Genomic DNA, 18171 nt, shown 5'->3' with positions numbered 1-18171 from the left:
AACTGAACTGAAGCTCTGAGTGATGGTAATGGATGGGGTGATATCTTCCTTGAGAATCCAAAACCACAGCTACTACCTTACGGAGACTGGGATTCAAGTTTATATTACCCTCAGGGCTGATAAATTGACATTAAAATTGGACCTAGGCCAATGAAAGCACTTGAGGTTTCTGGCTGAAAGAAACAAAAACAGGAGAAACTATCCCACAGTTCAGACCACAAACCTGGCTCAATATAAGCTCACAATCAGAAATTGCAAAATCCACAAGGAAACAAAAGACCAAGAGTAACTATCCAAGAACTTGAATTTAGGTAAAATAATTCAAAATAGACTAGAATGTTAATATTTTTATACTTTATAAAAACTAAGAACAGGGAATCCCCTGGCCACCCAGTGGTTAGGACTCTGTACTTTCACTGCAGAGGATGCAGGTTCAATCCCTAATTGGGAATATAAGATCCTGAGAGCTGTGCAACTAAAAGTAAATAAACTTCTTACATTGTTATTTTAAAAAAAAAACAAAACACGGGCAAAAGGAAGCAGCATAGAAAAAGTAAAGTTAACACAAATCAACAAACCATAAGAAAAAACAAGATACTATTAAAAAGAAACATTTTAAAAAGAAAACAAGAGAAGAAAATCAGATCAGATCAGATCAGTCGCTCAGTCGTGTCCGACTCTTTGCAACCCCATGAATCGCAGCACGCCAGGCCTCCCTGTCCATCACCAACTCCCAGGGTTCACCCAGACTCACGTCCATCGAGTCGGTGATGCCATCCAGCCATCTCATCCTCTGTCATCCCCTTCTCCTCCTGCCCCCAATCCCTCCCAGCATCAGAGTCTTTTCCAATGAGTCAACTCTTCGCATGAGGTGGCCAAAGTACTGCAGTTTCAGCTTTAGCATCATTCCTTCCAAAGAAACCCCACGGCTGATCTCCTTCAGAATGCACTGGTTGGATCTCCTTGCAGTCCAAGGGACTCTCAAGAGTCTTCTCCAACACCACAGTTCAAAAGCATCAATTCTTCGGCACTCAGCCTTCTTCACAGTCCAACTCTCACATCCATATGTGACCACAGGAAAAACCATAGCCTTGACTAGACGAACCTTTGTTGGCAAAGTAATGTCTCTGCTTTGAATATGCTATCTAGGTTGGTCATAACTTTCCTTCCAAGGAGTAAGCATCTTTTAATTTCATGGCTGCGGTCACCATCTGCAGTGATTTTGGAGCCCAGAAAAATGAAGTCTGACACTGTTTCCCCATCTATTTCCCATGAAGTGATGGGACCAGATGCCATGATCTTCGTTTTCTGAATGTGGAGCTTTAAGCCAACTTTTTCACTCTCCACTTTCACTTTCATCAAGAGACTTTTTAGTTCCTCTTCACTTTCTGCCATAAGGGTCTTTCTCTTCAAGAAAATCAGAGTTACCAAAGGAACATTTCATGCAAAGATGGGCTCGATAAAGGACAGAAATGGTATGGACCTAACAGAAGCAGAAGATATTAAGAAGAGGTGCAAGAATACACAGAAGAACTGTACAAAAAAGATCTTCATGACCCAGATAATCACGATGGTGTGATCACTGACCTAGAGCCAGACATCCTGGAATGTGAAGTCAAGTGGGCCTTAGAAAGCATCACTACGAACAAAGCTAGTGGAGGTGATAGAATTCCAGTTGAACTATTCCAAATCCTGAAAGATGATGCTGTGAAAGTGCTGCACTCAATATGCCAGCAAATTTGGAAAACTCAGCTGTGGCCACAGGACTGGAAGAGGTCAGTTTTCATTCCAATCCCAAAGAAAGGCAATGCCAAAGAATGCTCAAACTACCGCACAATTGCACTCATCTCACATGCTAGTAAAGTAATGCTCAAAATTCTCCAAGCCAGGCTTCAGCAATATGTGAATCGTGAACTTCCTGATGTTCAAGCTGGTTTTAGAAAAGGCAGAGGAATCAGAGATCAAATTGCCAACATCTGCTGGATCATGGAAAAAGCAAGAGATTTCCAGAAAAACATCTATTTCTGCTTTATTGACTATGCCAAAGCCTTTGACTGTGTGGATCACAATCAACTGCGGAAAATTCTTAAAGAGATGGGAATACCAGACCACCTGATCTGTCTCTTGAGAAATTTGTATGCAGGTCAGGAAGCAACAGTTAGAACTGGACATGGAACAACAGACTGGTTCCAAATAGGAAAAGAAGTTTGTCAAGGCTGTATATTGTCACCCTGTTTATTTAACTTATATGCAGAGTACATCATGAGAAACGCTGGACTGGAAGAAACACAAGCTGGAATCAAGATTGCCAGGAGAAATATCAATAACCTCAGATATGCAGAGAAGAAAATAGAGCCACTGAAAACTGAAAAATCCATGGACTTGTTAAGGTTAAGCAGCACATCTAGACACAGATGGGAAGAATTACTTAAATGAAAGATAGACAAAGAAAGTACCCAGAATGAAAGACAGATATAATGATGGATGGAAACACAGCGTATGTTAAGAACACAGACTAGGAACACCTACCATACATCTATCAGATCATATTTTCTCATCCAGAAAGAGATAATTAGGAAATTAGAAGAAAATAAATATTTTTGAAAGAATAACTAACTTTCTTCAAGAATTAATGAAAGACATAAATCCTCAAATCTAAGAGACACAAATGTAAATCCACATGTATAAACTTTGTGGTGAAATTAGAGCACCAAAAGCAAAGCAGAAGTCCTTAAAGGAGCCAGAGAAAAGGCAGATTGACATCAAAGAGAGAACTATTAGATTGACAATAGGCTCTTCTGTGATAAAAGTGGAGGTCAGAAGACAATGGACAAACACCTACAAGAGTGGTGAGGGAAAATAACTGTCAACCTAGATTTCACACTCTGATCAATTTATCACACACACGCAAAGCCAAATAAAGACATTTTCAGAAGATAAAAATTGGAAATATACCATTTATAAAACCTCACTGAAAAACTACTGAGGACTATACTTTGAGAAGGGGAAACTTGAATGCAGTAAGAAGAAGGACACAAGAAAGCTGATGAGCAAAATAAATTCAGTAATCATGGGTAGATCTCAATATGCACTGACTTTATAAGACAATAATAAAGACAAGTCTAGGAGATACAAAACAAATGGAACTATAACAGCAGACAACATTTAAGAAGGATGGAGCATAACTTCAACGAAAGCCCTGGTGATCTCACGAGAAGGGCAGAGAGAGAGACTACATTTAGACTAAGCCAAACATACATATTTATTATGTTCATAATAGCCGCTAAAGGAAAGAGGAAGAATGGCTCATAGCAGAGAGAAAAGAGGTGACTAAAGAAAATCTGATTAATTTAACAGAAGGTACAGCAAGGGGGGAAGAAGCAAAGTTACAGTAAAATAAAGATCACAAAATAAGATGACAGGAAAAAAATCCAAATATATCTATATTCACTACAAAGAAAATAAGCTCTTCATTTGAAAGACAAATTGTCAGGGACTTCCCTAGCTTCTCTGGTGGCTCAGAGGGTAAAGCGTCTGCCTGCAATGCGGGAGACTGGGGTTTGATCCCTGGGTTGGGAATATCCCCTGGAGAAGGAAATGGCAACCCACTCCAGTATTTTTGCCTGGAAAATCCCATGGACAGAGGAGCCTGGTAGGCTACAGTCCATGGGGTCACAAAGAGTCAGACACGACTGAGCGACTTCACCTTCCCTAGTGGTACAGTGACTAGAACTCCACACTTCTAATGCAGGGGACCTGGGTTCCATTACTGGTCAGGGAACTATATCCCGCAAGCCACAACTTAAGAGTTCACATGCTGCAACTAAAGATCCAGCGTGCTGCAATGAAGATCAAAGGTCCCATGTGCCAAATCTAAGACCTGGTGCAGCCAAATAAATAAATGTCAAGGAGACATATTATCAGATTATAAAACTATGCAAAAATCCAGCTCTATGCTTTGAAGTTTTATGAGAAATACTAACTCATTGGGGGCATAAACATAAAATAGTCTCCCCTTTTCCAATGACTGCCCCACAACTGTGTTATGTCAACCCTTCTTTCCTTACTGGTTATTCAGTACAATAATGACATTTTTTTTGAGATTCCAAAATGTTTCAAAATCTTTCTGTTGTCAGAAAGTCTCATTCCAGCCTCCAGTCTGAACCATGTTTGAACTCAGTCAGAGCTGGGGCCCCTTCTACTCCAGTTCAGGCTAGATCTGTCTGGGACACTAGTGAGTGGCTTGAAGTGAGGAGAGCACATGGTCTGCTCATCAAACCCTTCCTCCTTTCTCTGTCCTGTCTTCCCAGCTTCCTTTATCCACACTCTAGGTTGTGTGTGTGTGTGACAAATCACTTCAGTCGTGTGTGATTCTGTGTGACCCCATGGACTGTAGCTGGCCAGGCTCCTCGGTCTGAGAATCCCCAGGCAAGAATACTAGAGTGGGTTGCGGTGCCCTCCTCCAGGCGATCCTCCCAACCCAGGGATTGAACCCAAGTCTCTTACATCTCCTGCATTGATAGGAGGGTTCTTTACCACGAGCGCCACCTGGGAAGCCCACACTCTAGCTTAGACCTTTGCAAAGCCTCACTTTGGGCCAAGGCATGGAGCGTTCGGAAGGGAGCTGAAGGAGAACGTGGCTGTGTGCGCTGACCAGAGCCCTCCCTCCCCTGGGTGCCACCTGGAGGCCACAGGCCTGTGCTGCTACCGAGGCTTCTAGGGACGCAATAGGGGAGGTTATCTTGGGGCAGGGCTCAGCTTCACCCTGTCCTTCTCTCACACTGAGACTCACTCCCAGAGGGGTAACTAGAAACGTTTGCCCCTAATTCTTCCCAGGGGTAGGTGCCCATTACTTGGTCTGTGGACCTGTGTAGATCTGGACAGTGGCAGGGTCCCTGGTCCACCCCGTCTAACCTCTGTGCTCTACAAGAAGGCGAGGAAGCTGCTTGGGTCTTTACACTGCACCATCAGAGATTGAGGGGAACTTGAACCAGGTGGGAGTAGCGTCATGTTTTCCTGGTCATGTATAAAGCCTTCAGAAATGGCTATATTAAAAACTGTCTGCTTCCATGTTCCAACATTCCCACAGACTTCAGGAAACATGTATCACGTACCTGCCTCATCTTCCCTGTAATGGAAGAGAGCCCTGAGCCACACTCCCGGGCTCCACAAAAGGGGACCCAGATCTCTCTTACACGGTGGAAGGGGAAGGACGGCCCAGAAACCCCTTCTCTTGCAGTCCTGTTTATGCTGGGGTGGGGGTAGGGGAGCGGCAGGAGGGACAGTGTCAGTTCGAAAGTGGTGCCTCCTCATAAGTTCTGTAGATAAGTGACTGTCCCCGTGCCTTCAGGCTGCACGAAATCAAAATGTGGGGTGGTTTAATGCCTTTCGTCCTCAGCTCCGGGCCTTAGCCTTGATTCCCAGATAAGGGTAAAAACACACTTGATATTATGTAAACAGCATGTGACTAAATACCTAAAACCTAAGGACACAGTATAGTGCAGAGTAAAGAACTGGGAAGGAAAAAAGGCACATCACCAAACACTGATCAAAATACAGTTGGCACAGCAATACGACTGGATAAAACAGGCTTTAAAGCAAAAACCAGTACTAGAATTAAAAGGTTACTATGTTGTGAATGATCTCTGTTCGTTTCCAAGGCAAACCATTCAATATCACAGTAATTCAAGTCTATGCCCCAACCAGTAACGCTGAAGAAGCTGAAGTTGAAAGGTTCTATGAAGACCTACAAGACCTTTTAGAACTAACAGCCAAAAAAGATGTCCTTTTCATTATAGGGGACTGGAATGCAAAAGTAGGAAGTCAAGAAACACCTGGAGTAACAGGCAAATTTGGCCTTGGAATACGGAATGAAGCAGAGCAAAGACTAATAGAGTTTTGCCAAGAAAATGCACTGGTCATAACACCCTCTTCCAACAACACAAGAGAAGACTCTATACATGGACATCACCAGATGGTCAACACCGAAATCAGATTGATTATATTCTTTGCAGCCAGAGATGGAGAAGCTCTATACAGTCAGCAAAAACAAGACCAGGAGCTGACTGTGGCTCAGACCATGAACTCCTTATTGCCAAATTCAGACTTAAATTGAAGAAAGTAGGGAAAACCACTAGACCATTCAGGTATAACCTAAATCAAATCCCTTATGATTATACAGTAGAAGTGAGAAATAGATTTAAGGGCCTAGATCTGATAGATAGAGTGCCTGATGAACTATGGATGGAGGTTCGTGACATTGTACAGGAGACAGGGATCAAGACCATTCCCATGGAAAAGAAATGCAAAAAAGCAAAATGGCTGTCTGGGGAGGCCTTACAAATAGCTATCAAAAGAAGAGAAGTGAAAGCAAAGGAGAAAAGGAAAGATATAAACATCTGAATGCAGGGTTCCAAAGAATAGCAAGAATAGATAAGAAAGCCTTCTTCAGCGATCAATGCAAAGAAACAGATGAAAACAACAGAATGGGAAAGACTAGGGATCTCTTCAAGAAAATAAGAGATATCAAAGGAACATTTCATGCAAAGATGAACTCGATAAAGGACAGAAATGGTATGAACCTAACAGAAGCAGACGATATTAAGAAGAGATGGCAAGAATACACAGAAGAACTGTACAAAAAAGATCTTCACCACCCAGATAATCATGATGGTGTGATCACTGACCTAGAGCCAGACATCCTGGAATGTGAAGTCAAGTGGGCCTTAGAAAGCATCACTATGAACAAAGCTAGTGGAGGTGATGGAATTCCAGTTGAGCTATTTCAAATCCTGAAAGATGATGCTGTGAAAGTGCTGCACTCAATATGCTAGCAAATTTGGAAAACTCAGCAGTGGCCACAGGACTGGAAAAAGTCAGTTTTCATTCTTTGGCATTCCCAAAGAAAGGCAATGCCAAAGAATGCTCAAACTACCGCACAATTGCACTCATCTCACATACTAGTAAAGTAATGCTCAAAATTCTCCAAGCCAGGCTTCAGCAATATGTGAATCGTGAACTTCCTGATGTTCAAGCTGGTTTTAGAAAAGGCAGAGGAACCAGAGATCAAATTGCCAACATCTGCTGGATCATAGAAAAAGCAAAAGAGTTCCAGAAAAACATCTATTTCTGCTTTATTGACTATGCCAAAGCTTTTGACTGTGTGGATCACAATCAACTGTGGAAAATTCTTAAAGAGATGGGAATACCAGACCACCTGATCTGTCTCTTGAGAAATTTGTATGCAGGTCAGGAAGCAACAGTTAGAACTGGACATGGAACAACAGACTGGTTCCAAATAGGAAAAGGAGTATGTCAAGGCTGTATATTGTCACCCTGTTTATTTAACTTATATGCAGAGTACATCATGAGAAATGCTGGACTGGAAGAAACACAAACGAATCAAGATTGCCGGGAGAAATATCAATAACCTCAGATATGCAGATGACACCACCCTTATGGCAGAAAGTGAAGAGGAACTCAAAAGCCTCTTGATGAAAGTGAAAGAGGAGAGTGAAAAAGTTGGCTTAAAGCTCCACATTCAGAAAACGAAGATCATGGCATCTGGTCCCATCACTTCATGGGAAATAGATGGGGAAACAGTGGAAACAGTGTCAGACTTCATTTTTCTGGGCTCGAAAATCACTGCAGATGGTGACTTCAGCCATGAAATTAAAAGACATTTACTCCTTGGAAGGAAAGTTATGACCAACCTAGATAGCATGTTCAAAGCAGAGACATTACTTTGCCAACAAAGGTTCGTCTAGTCAAGGCTATGGTTTTTCCTGTGGTCACGTATGGATGTGAGAGTTAGACTGTGAAGAAGGCTGAGTGCCGAAGAATTGATGCTTTTGAACTGTGGTGTTGGAGAAGACTCTTCAGAGTCCCTTGGACTGCAAAGAGATCCAACCAGTGCATTCTGAAGGAGATCAGCCGTGGGGTTTCTTTGGAAGGAATGATGCTAAAGCTGAAACTGCAGTACTTTGGCCACCTCATGCGAAGAGTTGACTCATTGGAAAAGACTCTGATGCTGGGAGGGATTGGGGGCAGGAGGAGAAGGGGACGACAAAGGATGAGATGGCTGGATGGCATCACCGACTCAATGGACGTTGAGTCTGGGTGAACTCCGGGAGTTGGTGATGGACAGGGAGGCCTGGTGTGCTGCAATTCATGGGGTTGCAAAGAGTCGGACACGACTGAGCGACTGATCTGATCTGATCTGATCTGATGTTGTGAAATAGTGGCAGGCTTTATTTTGGGGGGCTCCTAAAATCACTGCAGATGGTGACTGCAGCCATGAAATTAAAAGACGCTTACTCCTTGGAAGAAAAGCTATGACCAACCTAGACACCATATTAAAAAGCAGAGACATTACTTTGCCAACAAAGGTCCGTCTAGTCAAGGCTATGGTTTTTCCAGTGGTCATGTATGGATGTGAGAGTTGGACTGTGAAGAAAGCTGAGTTCCGAACAATTGATGCTCTTGAACTGTGGTATTGGAGACGACTCTTGAGAGTGCCTTGAACTGCAGGGAGATCTAACCAGTCCATCCTAAAGGAAATCAGTCCTTAATATTCATTGGAAGGACTGATGTTGAAGATGAAACTCCAATGCTTTGGCCACCTGATGTGAAGAACTGACTCATTTGAAAAGACCCTGATGCTGGGAAAGATTGAGGGCAGGAGGAAAAGGGGACGCAGAGGATGAGATGGTTGGATGGCATCACGGACTCAATGGACATAAGTTTGAGTAAACTCCGGTAGCTGGTGATGGACAGGGAGGCCTGGTGTGCTGCAGTCCACGGGGTCACAAAGAGTCGAACACAATGGAGCAACTGAACTGAACTGATGTTGTGAAAAAAGTAAGGTACAATGTACCTTGGAGAAGGAAATGGCAACCCACTCCAGTGCTCTTGCCTGGAGAATCCCACGGGCAGAGGAGCCTGGCTGGCCATGGTCCATGGGGTCGCAGAGTTGGACATGACTGAAGTGACTCAGCACGCACAATGTACCCAACAGCATGAACTCAAAACACAAAAAGCAAAGAATGACAGAATGAGGAAAAAATAGGAAAAAAATCACAATGGCGTGTATCTACGCACCTCTTTCTCTATAATTGATAAAACAGACAAAAATTAGTAAGAATATAGAAAATCTGAAAAACAACTAGATATTTTATGTTCTTTTTAAATATACATAGAATATTTACAAAAATTGGCTGCAAAGCAAATTACAACAAATTCCAAATAATTTTATTCAGATCACTGTTTATAATCACAATGGAATAAAATAAGAAATAAATAATAAAATGATATACAAAATATATATTTTTTAATATTAACCACTTATTTAAGAAAAAACCAGAGACTGCCCTGGTAGTCCAGTGGCTAAGACTCCAAGCTCCCAATGCAGGGAACTTGAGTTTGATCCCTGGTCAGGGAACCAGATCCCACATGCCACAGCTAAAAGATCCCTTGTGCTACAACTAAGACCCCACATAGTCAAATACATAAACATTTTTAAAGAAGAAAAACAAAACACATTTTGCTGACATTTTAATACTGCCTTACATGTTTGTTTTTTGGAACAATTCCTATGTAATAAGTTCATAGCAAAAAACTTCAACTGATTACACAATATTTACTATTACTGTGTCAAATATACAACTGCTAATCTTGAGGGAGAAAATATAGCAAAAGTTTATACAACTACAGAACTAAATTCATAGTGAAAAATACGTGTGTGTTAGTCGCTCAGTTGTGTCCAACTCTTTCCCACCCCAGGGACTGTAGCCCACCAGGCTCCTCTGTCCATGGGATTTCCCAGGCAAGAATACAGGAGTGGATTGCCATTCCCTTCTCCAGGGAATCTTTGCAACCTGGGGATTGAACCCAGGTCTCCTGCATTGCAGACAGATTCTTTATCATTTGAGCCACCAGGGAAGCAGGGAAATGCAAATCAAAAGCACCATCAGATACCACCTCACACCTGTTAGAATGGCTACTATCAAAACAAAACAAAACAGAAGATGATTAGTGTTGGCGAGGATGCATAGAAATTGGACCCCTTGTGCACTGTTGATAGGAGAGTACAATGGTGCATCTGCCATGGAAAACATTATGGTGGTTCCTCAAAACATTAAAAATGGAACCCGTATGATCTAGCAATTCAGCTTTGAGTACATACCCCAAAGGATTGAAAGCTGCGTCTCAGAGATATTTATACAACCATGTTCATAGCAGCATTATTCACAATAGCCACGGAGGAACAGATGAGCAAAATATGATCTACACATACAGTGAAATATCATTCACCCCTAAAACGGAAGGAAACTGTGACACATGCTCCAACATGGATACATCTTTTTTTTTAATTTTTGGTCACATGTAGGACCTTAGTCCCTGGAGCAGGGATCAAACACTCAGCCCCTGCATTGCGAGGTAGAGTCTTAACCACTGGACTATGGGGGATGTCCCCGAAGAGTCTGTGTTTATTTATTTATTTTTGGCTGCACCTGGCTGTTTGTAGGAGCTTAGTTCCCCAACGAGATGGAACCTGGACCCACAGCAGTGAAAGCCTATGTCTCAACCACTGGACCACCGGAGAATTCCCAACAAGGATCAATCTTGATGACGGACATTATGTTAAGTAAAATAAGCCAGTCACAAAAAGACAAATACTGTATGATTCTACTAACATGAGGTACCTAGAATAGTCAGATTCATAGAGACAGAAAGAAGAAAGGTAGTTGCCCAGAGCTGGGGCTGGGGCAAATGGGGAGTAATTGTTGGATGGGTATGATGTGTTAGTTTTGCAAGATAAAGAGAGTTTTGGAGATTGGCTATACAACAGTGTGAATGCACTAAATACTACTGACTTTGAAGTGTACACTTTAAAATGGTTAAAATGCTAAATTTTATATCATGTGTACTTCACAGCAATTAAAAAAAATTTAATGGGCAAAGATTCTGAACAGACACTGCTCCAAAGAAGACATACAAATGACCAACATGCACATAAAAAGATGCTCAATATCATTAGTCATTAAGGAAATGGAAATCTATGCTTGAGGGGCTTCCCTGGGGGCTCAGTGGTAAAGAATTCGCCTGCCAACGCAGGAGACACAGGTTCCACCCCTGGTCCAGGAAGATCCCACATGCCATGCAGCAATAATGCCCGAGTGTCGCAACTACTGAGCCTGTGCTCTAGAGCCCACATGCTACAACTACTAAAGCCCGCCTGCCCTGGAGCTCATGCCCCAAACAAAACAAGAGAAGTAACTGCGATAAGAAGCCTGCGACAATGAAGAGTAGCCCCCAGTCGGCACAACTAGAGAAAAGCCCAAGCAGCCACAAAGACCCAGAATACCTAAAAATAAATTAAAATAAAATTATTTTTTGAAAAAGCAAAGTGAGATACCACTCCACACCCAGAGATCACTATAATAAGAAAGATAATTAAGTATTGGTGAGGATATGGAGAAGTCAGGACCCTCTTACACCGCTGGTGGGAATATAAAGTGCAGCTTCTTTGGAAAACAATTTAGCAGTTCCTGAAAATATTAAGTAGTTAGTCCAAGTAAGAGTAATCCTACCCTTGGGTTTATACCCAAGAGAAATAAGAATATCCGTCCATACAAAAATTTGTCCACAAATGTTCACAGCAACATTTTTGATAACAAAGAGTAGAAACAATCTAAAAACCTAGCAAGTGATGAACTGATAACTGAAATTGGGTCTATCCATACAACACAGTATTATTTGGCAATAATAAGGAATGATATACTCTCATGCTACAATGTGGATGAATCTTAAAAACATTCAGTTCAGTTCAGTTCAGTCGCTCAGTCGTGTCCGACTCTTTGCGAGTATAAAAAGCCAGTAAACACTGACCACATATTACATTTCTATTTATTTGAAATGTCCATATAGGCAAATCTATAGAGACAGACAGTGGATTAGTTGTTACCCAGGTCTGAGTGGAAGTGGTAGGGGCAAATGGAGAATGACTGCTTTTGGGTACAGGGTTTCTTTTTAGAGTGATGAAAATATTCTACACTTGGGCCATGGTGATGGGGGCATAACTCTGTGAACATAATAAACCACCGAACTGTACACCTTACATGAAGGGATTTAATGCTATGTGAATTATATCTCAGTAGAGATGCAACTTTTATTAAAAGCTAAAAGAATCAATTCTAGATTAAAGATCTGTGTACAAGTTAAACTGTAAACAATTTAGAATAAAAAATTGAGACATATCCTTAAGGCATTGGATAGGGAAGAAAATAAAAATAAAAGTACAAACCCTAAAGTACTAAATTTAATTATATTTAAATATAAATATTTGTGTAAGATATATAACCATGAAAAATGTTAACAGAAAAGACAGGGACTTCCGAGGTGGTCCAGTGGTTAAGACTCCCAGCTCCCAATGGAGGGTGCCTGGGTTTCATTCCCAGTCAGGGAACTAGATCCCACATGCCCGAACTAAGAGTTCACATGCCACAACCAAAGAGTCAGCATTCCGCAGAAGACCCGGCGCAGCCAAATAAATATTTTTTAAAAAGAAAGAAATTTCTTTTCTGAAAAATTTAAAAAGACAGGAGACAGACTGGGAGAAGATATTTGCTATATGCACGACCAACAATGTAGTATGCTGGTTATAACGTCTAAGAACAACAGCCCAAAGGACGGTGGATAAACTATAAGGTTAAAGCACACAGGGGCAGTGGTATAATTTATGTGAAGCAGGCTGTTGAAACTTAAAGATGTATATTGTAAAACGTAGGGCAACCATTAAAAATGATGTATAACTAATAAGTGACTGATGAAAATAGAATTACTAAGAAAAGTACTCAATCCAAAAACAGGCAAAAGAAAAGGAAAAAATATGACTGAATGCATGGAACACAGAAAACAACTATGGTGAGTAAGTAGTAAGATGGGAGACTTAAATGGATCACCTTAAGTGTTTGGTGATAGAATTAATATCCAGAATGTGTATTTTTTTTTTTTTAAGCCTGTAAACCAATAAGACTTTACAGCAAAGGATATGAAGAGAAAATTCACAGAGGAAGAAACCAAATATCCAGCAAACATGAAAAGATGCTCAACTTCCTTAATAATCAGGGAAATATAAATAAGTAAAATAATGAACTGCCATTCCACACTCATCCTGCTGGCAAAGGTTAATGTCCATCATCAGGAAGTGTTGGTGAGGGTGTGGACCTAGGCACTGCTGGTGGGTGTGTCACTGGGCCCCCCTCTCTTTGGTGAGCGCTCTGGGGAGTCCAAGGAAGATGAAAGCGCTCCTGTCCCCAGCCCCGAGGATCTGTGTCTCAGTGTCCCTCCAAGAGCCACTCTGCCCAGTGGGCAAAGAGACATTTACGGGGATTCCCCTATGGGGAGTGGAAAGTAAACGAGGTTATTTAGTCAATGAAATACTATACAGTGGTTAAAACGAATGACCCAGGCATGCTTGTTCAAGCATGACTCCATCTCAGAAACATAATGATGCATGGAAATAAAGCAAGTTCCAACAGGATATGGACTGACCTACATTATTCTAGTAAAAGTCTTGGATAGGAAACCAGAGCATGCACTGTTTACTGACACATGGTAGGAAAAGCACCGGGGAAGGGAAGGGAAGAAAAGGATTCGGTGGCCCTGGCCTTCTATCCACCGGTTATTTTTCTATTTTTTTAAAGAGAGATCTGACAACCGACTAAGTCTGGTTCTTGTTGTCTCTCAGGGCAAGCCCACCGGCCCTGACCACCCCTTCCCCCCGCCCCCCACCCGGGGTCCCTTTAGGTAAACAAATAGACTCTACTTTTCTCTCTCCTTCAGTTACTTCGAGTTGGGTTTTCATCGCCTGCCTATACTTTCTTTTCCGTGTCATTTCCCGCCCTTGCTATCTCGGTAGGTACTTCATAAATACGTGTGTGTGTGGGTGAACCTGTCCAGGAAAGAGGGAATCGCCAAGTCCACGCTCTCCCCACCCCACCCCCCCATTCCTCTTGGGATCGCTCTCCCCCACCCTTCGAAAGAGCATTCCTCCCAGGGACCAAAAGAGGCACTGGAGGCAAACAAGTCACGCCCCGCGACCCGGCCTCAGTTTCCTCCCGGACGCCGGCTCGGGCCCCCGCCCCCGCCCGCCAGCCCCCCAGGCCCTCTCCGATCCCCCCTCCGCATCCCGTCCTTTCAGGTCGAAAACAAACACCCCGGGCGCGTCTCACAAAAAAAGCACCCAACCCCCTGGCTCCCCGGGAACCCCGGCTGCACAGAGCCCGGTCACATGAACTCCGGGCTTTTTTTTTTTTTTTCTTTGGTGTGACGGGCTTCTCAGATCCCTTTGTGAGGCGCAGGTTTTTGAAAAGGGAACGACCCGGGTTCTGGGTTTGAGAGGAGCCGGGGGGGACCCGGCGGGAGGAAGGCTGTCGGAGCCAATCAAGCCGCCTCCAGACCCCAGCACGTCGCCTCTCGGCCGCGCGCGGTTATTCCTCCTCCGCTCTCCCGCCTCCGGGTCTCGCCCTAGGGTGGCCGGCAAGGCGAGGACCCCAGGTGAGAGGCCGAGGGGCGGGGGGGCGGCCCACGGGGGTCGGGGAGGCGGGAGGCCCGGGCGGTTCGGCCCGGGCGGCACGACGGGCTGGCCCCGGGGCTCAGGGCGTGTCCGTCGCCGCCCCGGCTGCTCGCTCGACACTGTTCGCTCCTACCGGCTGTAGATGGAGCTGTCTGGGTTCCTGCAGCCTCCGACGAGCCTCGGAGTGTTTCTCTTTAAACGGCCTGAGAGGGACATGCCTCCCAGGATGCAGTTTGTATCAACATGGCAGCTGCTATGCAGCTCCCCTGCTGAAGAGGCGCCGGGACGGCAGCGCAGCTCGCAGCCCGGGGCCGGGGCCGGAGCCGGGGGGTCGCAGTCGCGGCCGCTGAGGGGCCGCGCGCGCGCGGGCCGGTGCTGAGGGCCGGGGCCCAGCTCGCGGCCGGGGCGCAGCCCGCCGGGGCCACCCGCACCGCCGCGCGCCCCGCTCCGACGCCGCCGCCGGGCTCGGCCGCTCCGTCCCCGCCCGCCCCGAGCAGGCCGGGCCCGACGGCCGCGAGAGCCCGGGCGGGGAAGGCCGGGTCGGGCAGGCGCCGCCTGCGGAGAGGCCGGGGGGTGGGGTGGGGGGGTCCGGCCTGCGTGGGGCCGCGCGGCGGCGGCGGCGGCGGCGGCGGCGACTCCGGCTCCGGGCCGGACAGCGCAGGGCCATGGCCGAGGCGGCCCCGGCTCCGGCGAGGGCGGCCCGCGCTCGCACGGACGCGCGGACTCGGGGCCCTGGGGACGGCCTGCGTGTCCCGGGCTCGGCGGCCCGGCCTGGGGTCTCGGTAAGGGACGGAAGCGCCGCGACGTGGGGGCGGGGGACCCGGAGGGCTCGCGCGCCCCTGCTCGGGAAGGCGGGGGGCTAGGGGGGCGGCTGCGGGCGCGGAGCCGGGCCGGGGAGCCGGCGGCCGTCCGGGCGCGCCTGCGGGGACGCCCGGGGCCTGGCACGCACGCGGGCCCGGAGGCGGGCGCCGAGGCGGCGCGCCTCGTTCCCTGCGGAGCCGGCGCCGCGTCCGTCGGGGTTGCCGCCGCACGTTTTCCGCAGAGCTCGGCCCCGCCGAGCCTCCCGCGGCCGGAGCGCGGCGCTGACGCGGCTCTCCCCATTTCGCAGAGCGGAGACACTGAGGCACGGACTTCTGGCGGCGACCGGCCCTGCCTGCCCCCAAGGTCACGTAGCGAGTCATCCGTGGCTCGGCGCCCGCGTCCGCAGAAATACCTGCCTCCGGGCCGCCGCGGGCCTGGACGGGGAGGGGAGCGGCCCTGGCGGCGGCCTCCTCTGGGGCGGGGGCCTGGGCCGGCGCGCTGGGACCGCGGCCCGTCGGGGTCGGGGGGAGGTGATGGCCGGGTGGTAGGCTGGGCAGCGCCCACCCGAGCGTCTCCGGCGTGGGGAGCAGGTGACCCTCGGGCTCGGGCGCCTCGGCCTCCAGCCTCTCTGCGTCCGGAGGCTCGGTCGAACTCTGGGTGTCCGGATGGTTGGGGTCTGGGGAAGCGAGCTACGAAGGGTTTGGGGGTTGGTGTGCCCCTATTAGGGGCCGTTCTTAAAAATCAGTCTCCAGAGCTCCCCGCAGACCTGCTCTTTAAAATGCAGTAGTCGTGCTGGGAGGAGGATTGCTGCATGGGAGGCAGAACCCTGAGCCTCAGTTTCCTGTTGGGTACAGGAAGGGGTCGGGATATAGGGCTTTTCTGAAGAGCCTCAGGTCTTAAAATAATAATAATGATAACAATAAAAGCAACGCTATGAAAAATAAAATGGTTGTTAAGTGCCTAGGTCTCCAGGACCCTTGAATAGTATACAATTCTGGGTGAACCACATTGGGTCATAGAAGACAATGGCACGGCTTTATAAGTCAAGATAGGTATGATGAATTTTTCTGCTAATGAATGAATCCTGGAGACCCCACCCGTTTAGGATACATGGGGTGGGGGGTGGGGTTAAATCCTATGAAATAAGAACCAGAGGAATTCTCTCCCTGTCCCTAACAGTTTGAAAATGTAAGCTTATTAATCTTACATATCATATTTACAAGCTCCATTTCTCCCTTTGGCCATTTCTTTTTGCTTAGCGTAGTATCAAGCCATAGGTTTACTGGGACTGATGAAAATAGAGCCAGGGGCTTTTATTTGGGGGTGGTGGAAGGGATGTGCTTCTGTGGCCCCTCATGGCTCTACAGTGCTCAGAATCCGGAAATGGATAGAGACACTCTAATAATAGAGAGCAAATAACTGGTATTTTCCTTTGAGCTCTGATTAGACTACTTAGTAAAGATGCCTTGCTCTAATGGCTTTATATACTGTCCTGAAGCTTTTCTTCATTGTTTCCAGTTAAACCCCTGGATCACGCCCAAGAGACTCACTTCGCCCCTGGGGATTTTCCCTTCTTCCCACCAGTTGTAGGCAAATACCCTAAACCCCCGTGAGGACAGGGCCATACCTGTACCTATTGTGTTCTGTTAGGCTCGTCACTTTCCCTGTGTCTGAGACTCCTATCTCAGATTGTCGTCTAGTCGCTCCCTCGCCTGTGAAGAGTTGAGAGGTGGCTTAGTTGTTGATGAGCCTTTGGGTTCAGGGGTCTGTGATGCCCTTGAGAGTGCTTGCTGAATTTTGGGTATGTGCTCATGTGTGTTTTTGAGGGGGAGAATCCATAATTTACATGAGCTTTTTGAAGGGGTCCCTGACCCCACAATTAAATCAGAATGTCCATGGGCAGGGCCTTCCCACAGGTCTTTGTTTAATCTCCAAGCCTTCGAATTTTAGAGGTAAAAAGGATTCAGAACACACACTGACCAGCTGTCTCAGTTGGTACGTGAGGCCCAGAGGCGACCTACAGCTTAGGCTGAAACTCAGACTTCAGAGCCAGGCGGCTGTGTGACCTTGCGCCAGTTCCTTAGCCTCTCCAAACCTCCGTGCCTTCCTGTGCTAAATCTGGATAAGAATTCTAATTGTCCCTGTTTATAGGGTTTTGTTGGAGAAGGCAATGGCACCCCACTCCGGTACTCTTGCCTGGAAAATCCCATGGATGGAGGAGCCTGGTAGGCTGCAGTCCATGGGGTCACCAAGAGTCGGACACGACTGAGCGACTTCACTTTCACTTTTCACATTCATGCGTTGGAGAAGGAAATGGCAACCCACTCCAGTGTTCTTGCCTGGAGAATCCCAGGGACAGGGGAGCCTGGTGGGCTGCCGTCTATGGGGTTGCACAGAGTCGGACACAACTGAAGTGACTTAGCAGCTTAGCAGCAACATAGGGTTTTGTGAAGAGTAAATTAGATAAACCCTGTAAAACACAGTTAATGGCACATAATAAAGGCCAAATAATTGTCAGCTTTTACCTGACTAATTAGCCCTCACATCTGGTTCCCTGCAAAGCTGTTGGATTGTACTACCTCAGAAACCTTTTGCCTGAACAAGGTCTTAAATCTTCAGTCCTTGTCTTAAAAGCCTGTTGCTGTCTCAGTTACGCTACACATGAATGAATGAATGAACAAATGAAAGAAAGCATTAGAAGATATAAATAAGTTTAGATTAATCATCTTTGATGATTCAAAGAACTTCATTATTAACTCTATATTTTTCCTACTTTATACTATACAGTCCAT

General features: G+C 46.1%; 1 protein-coding gene across 1 annotated transcript in view; it reads left to right on the top strand.

The window, feature by feature from the left end:
* The first annotated feature begins 14803 nt into the window (after positions 1-14803).
* The window catches only part of ZNF777 (zinc finger protein 777), a 27776-nt gene continuing 24408 nt past the window's right edge, over positions 14804-18171 (top strand). The window contains exon 1 of the mRNA XM_055591234.1: positions 14804-15360. Within this exon, the coding sequence (XP_055447209.1) occupies positions 15244-15360 (117 nt within the window). The 5' untranslated portion in view covers positions 14804-15243. The remainder of the gene's footprint in view (positions 15361-18171) is intronic.

The sequence above is a fragment of the Bubalus kerabau genome, chromosome 8 (assembly GCF_029407905.1).
Source record: "Bubalus kerabau isolate K-KA32 ecotype Philippines breed swamp buffalo chromosome 8, PCC_UOA_SB_1v2, whole genome shotgun sequence".
Taxonomy (NCBI): domain Eukaryota; kingdom Metazoa; phylum Chordata; class Mammalia; order Artiodactyla; family Bovidae; genus Bubalus; species Bubalus kerabau.
This window is presented reverse-complemented; position numbering and strand designations above follow the sequence as displayed.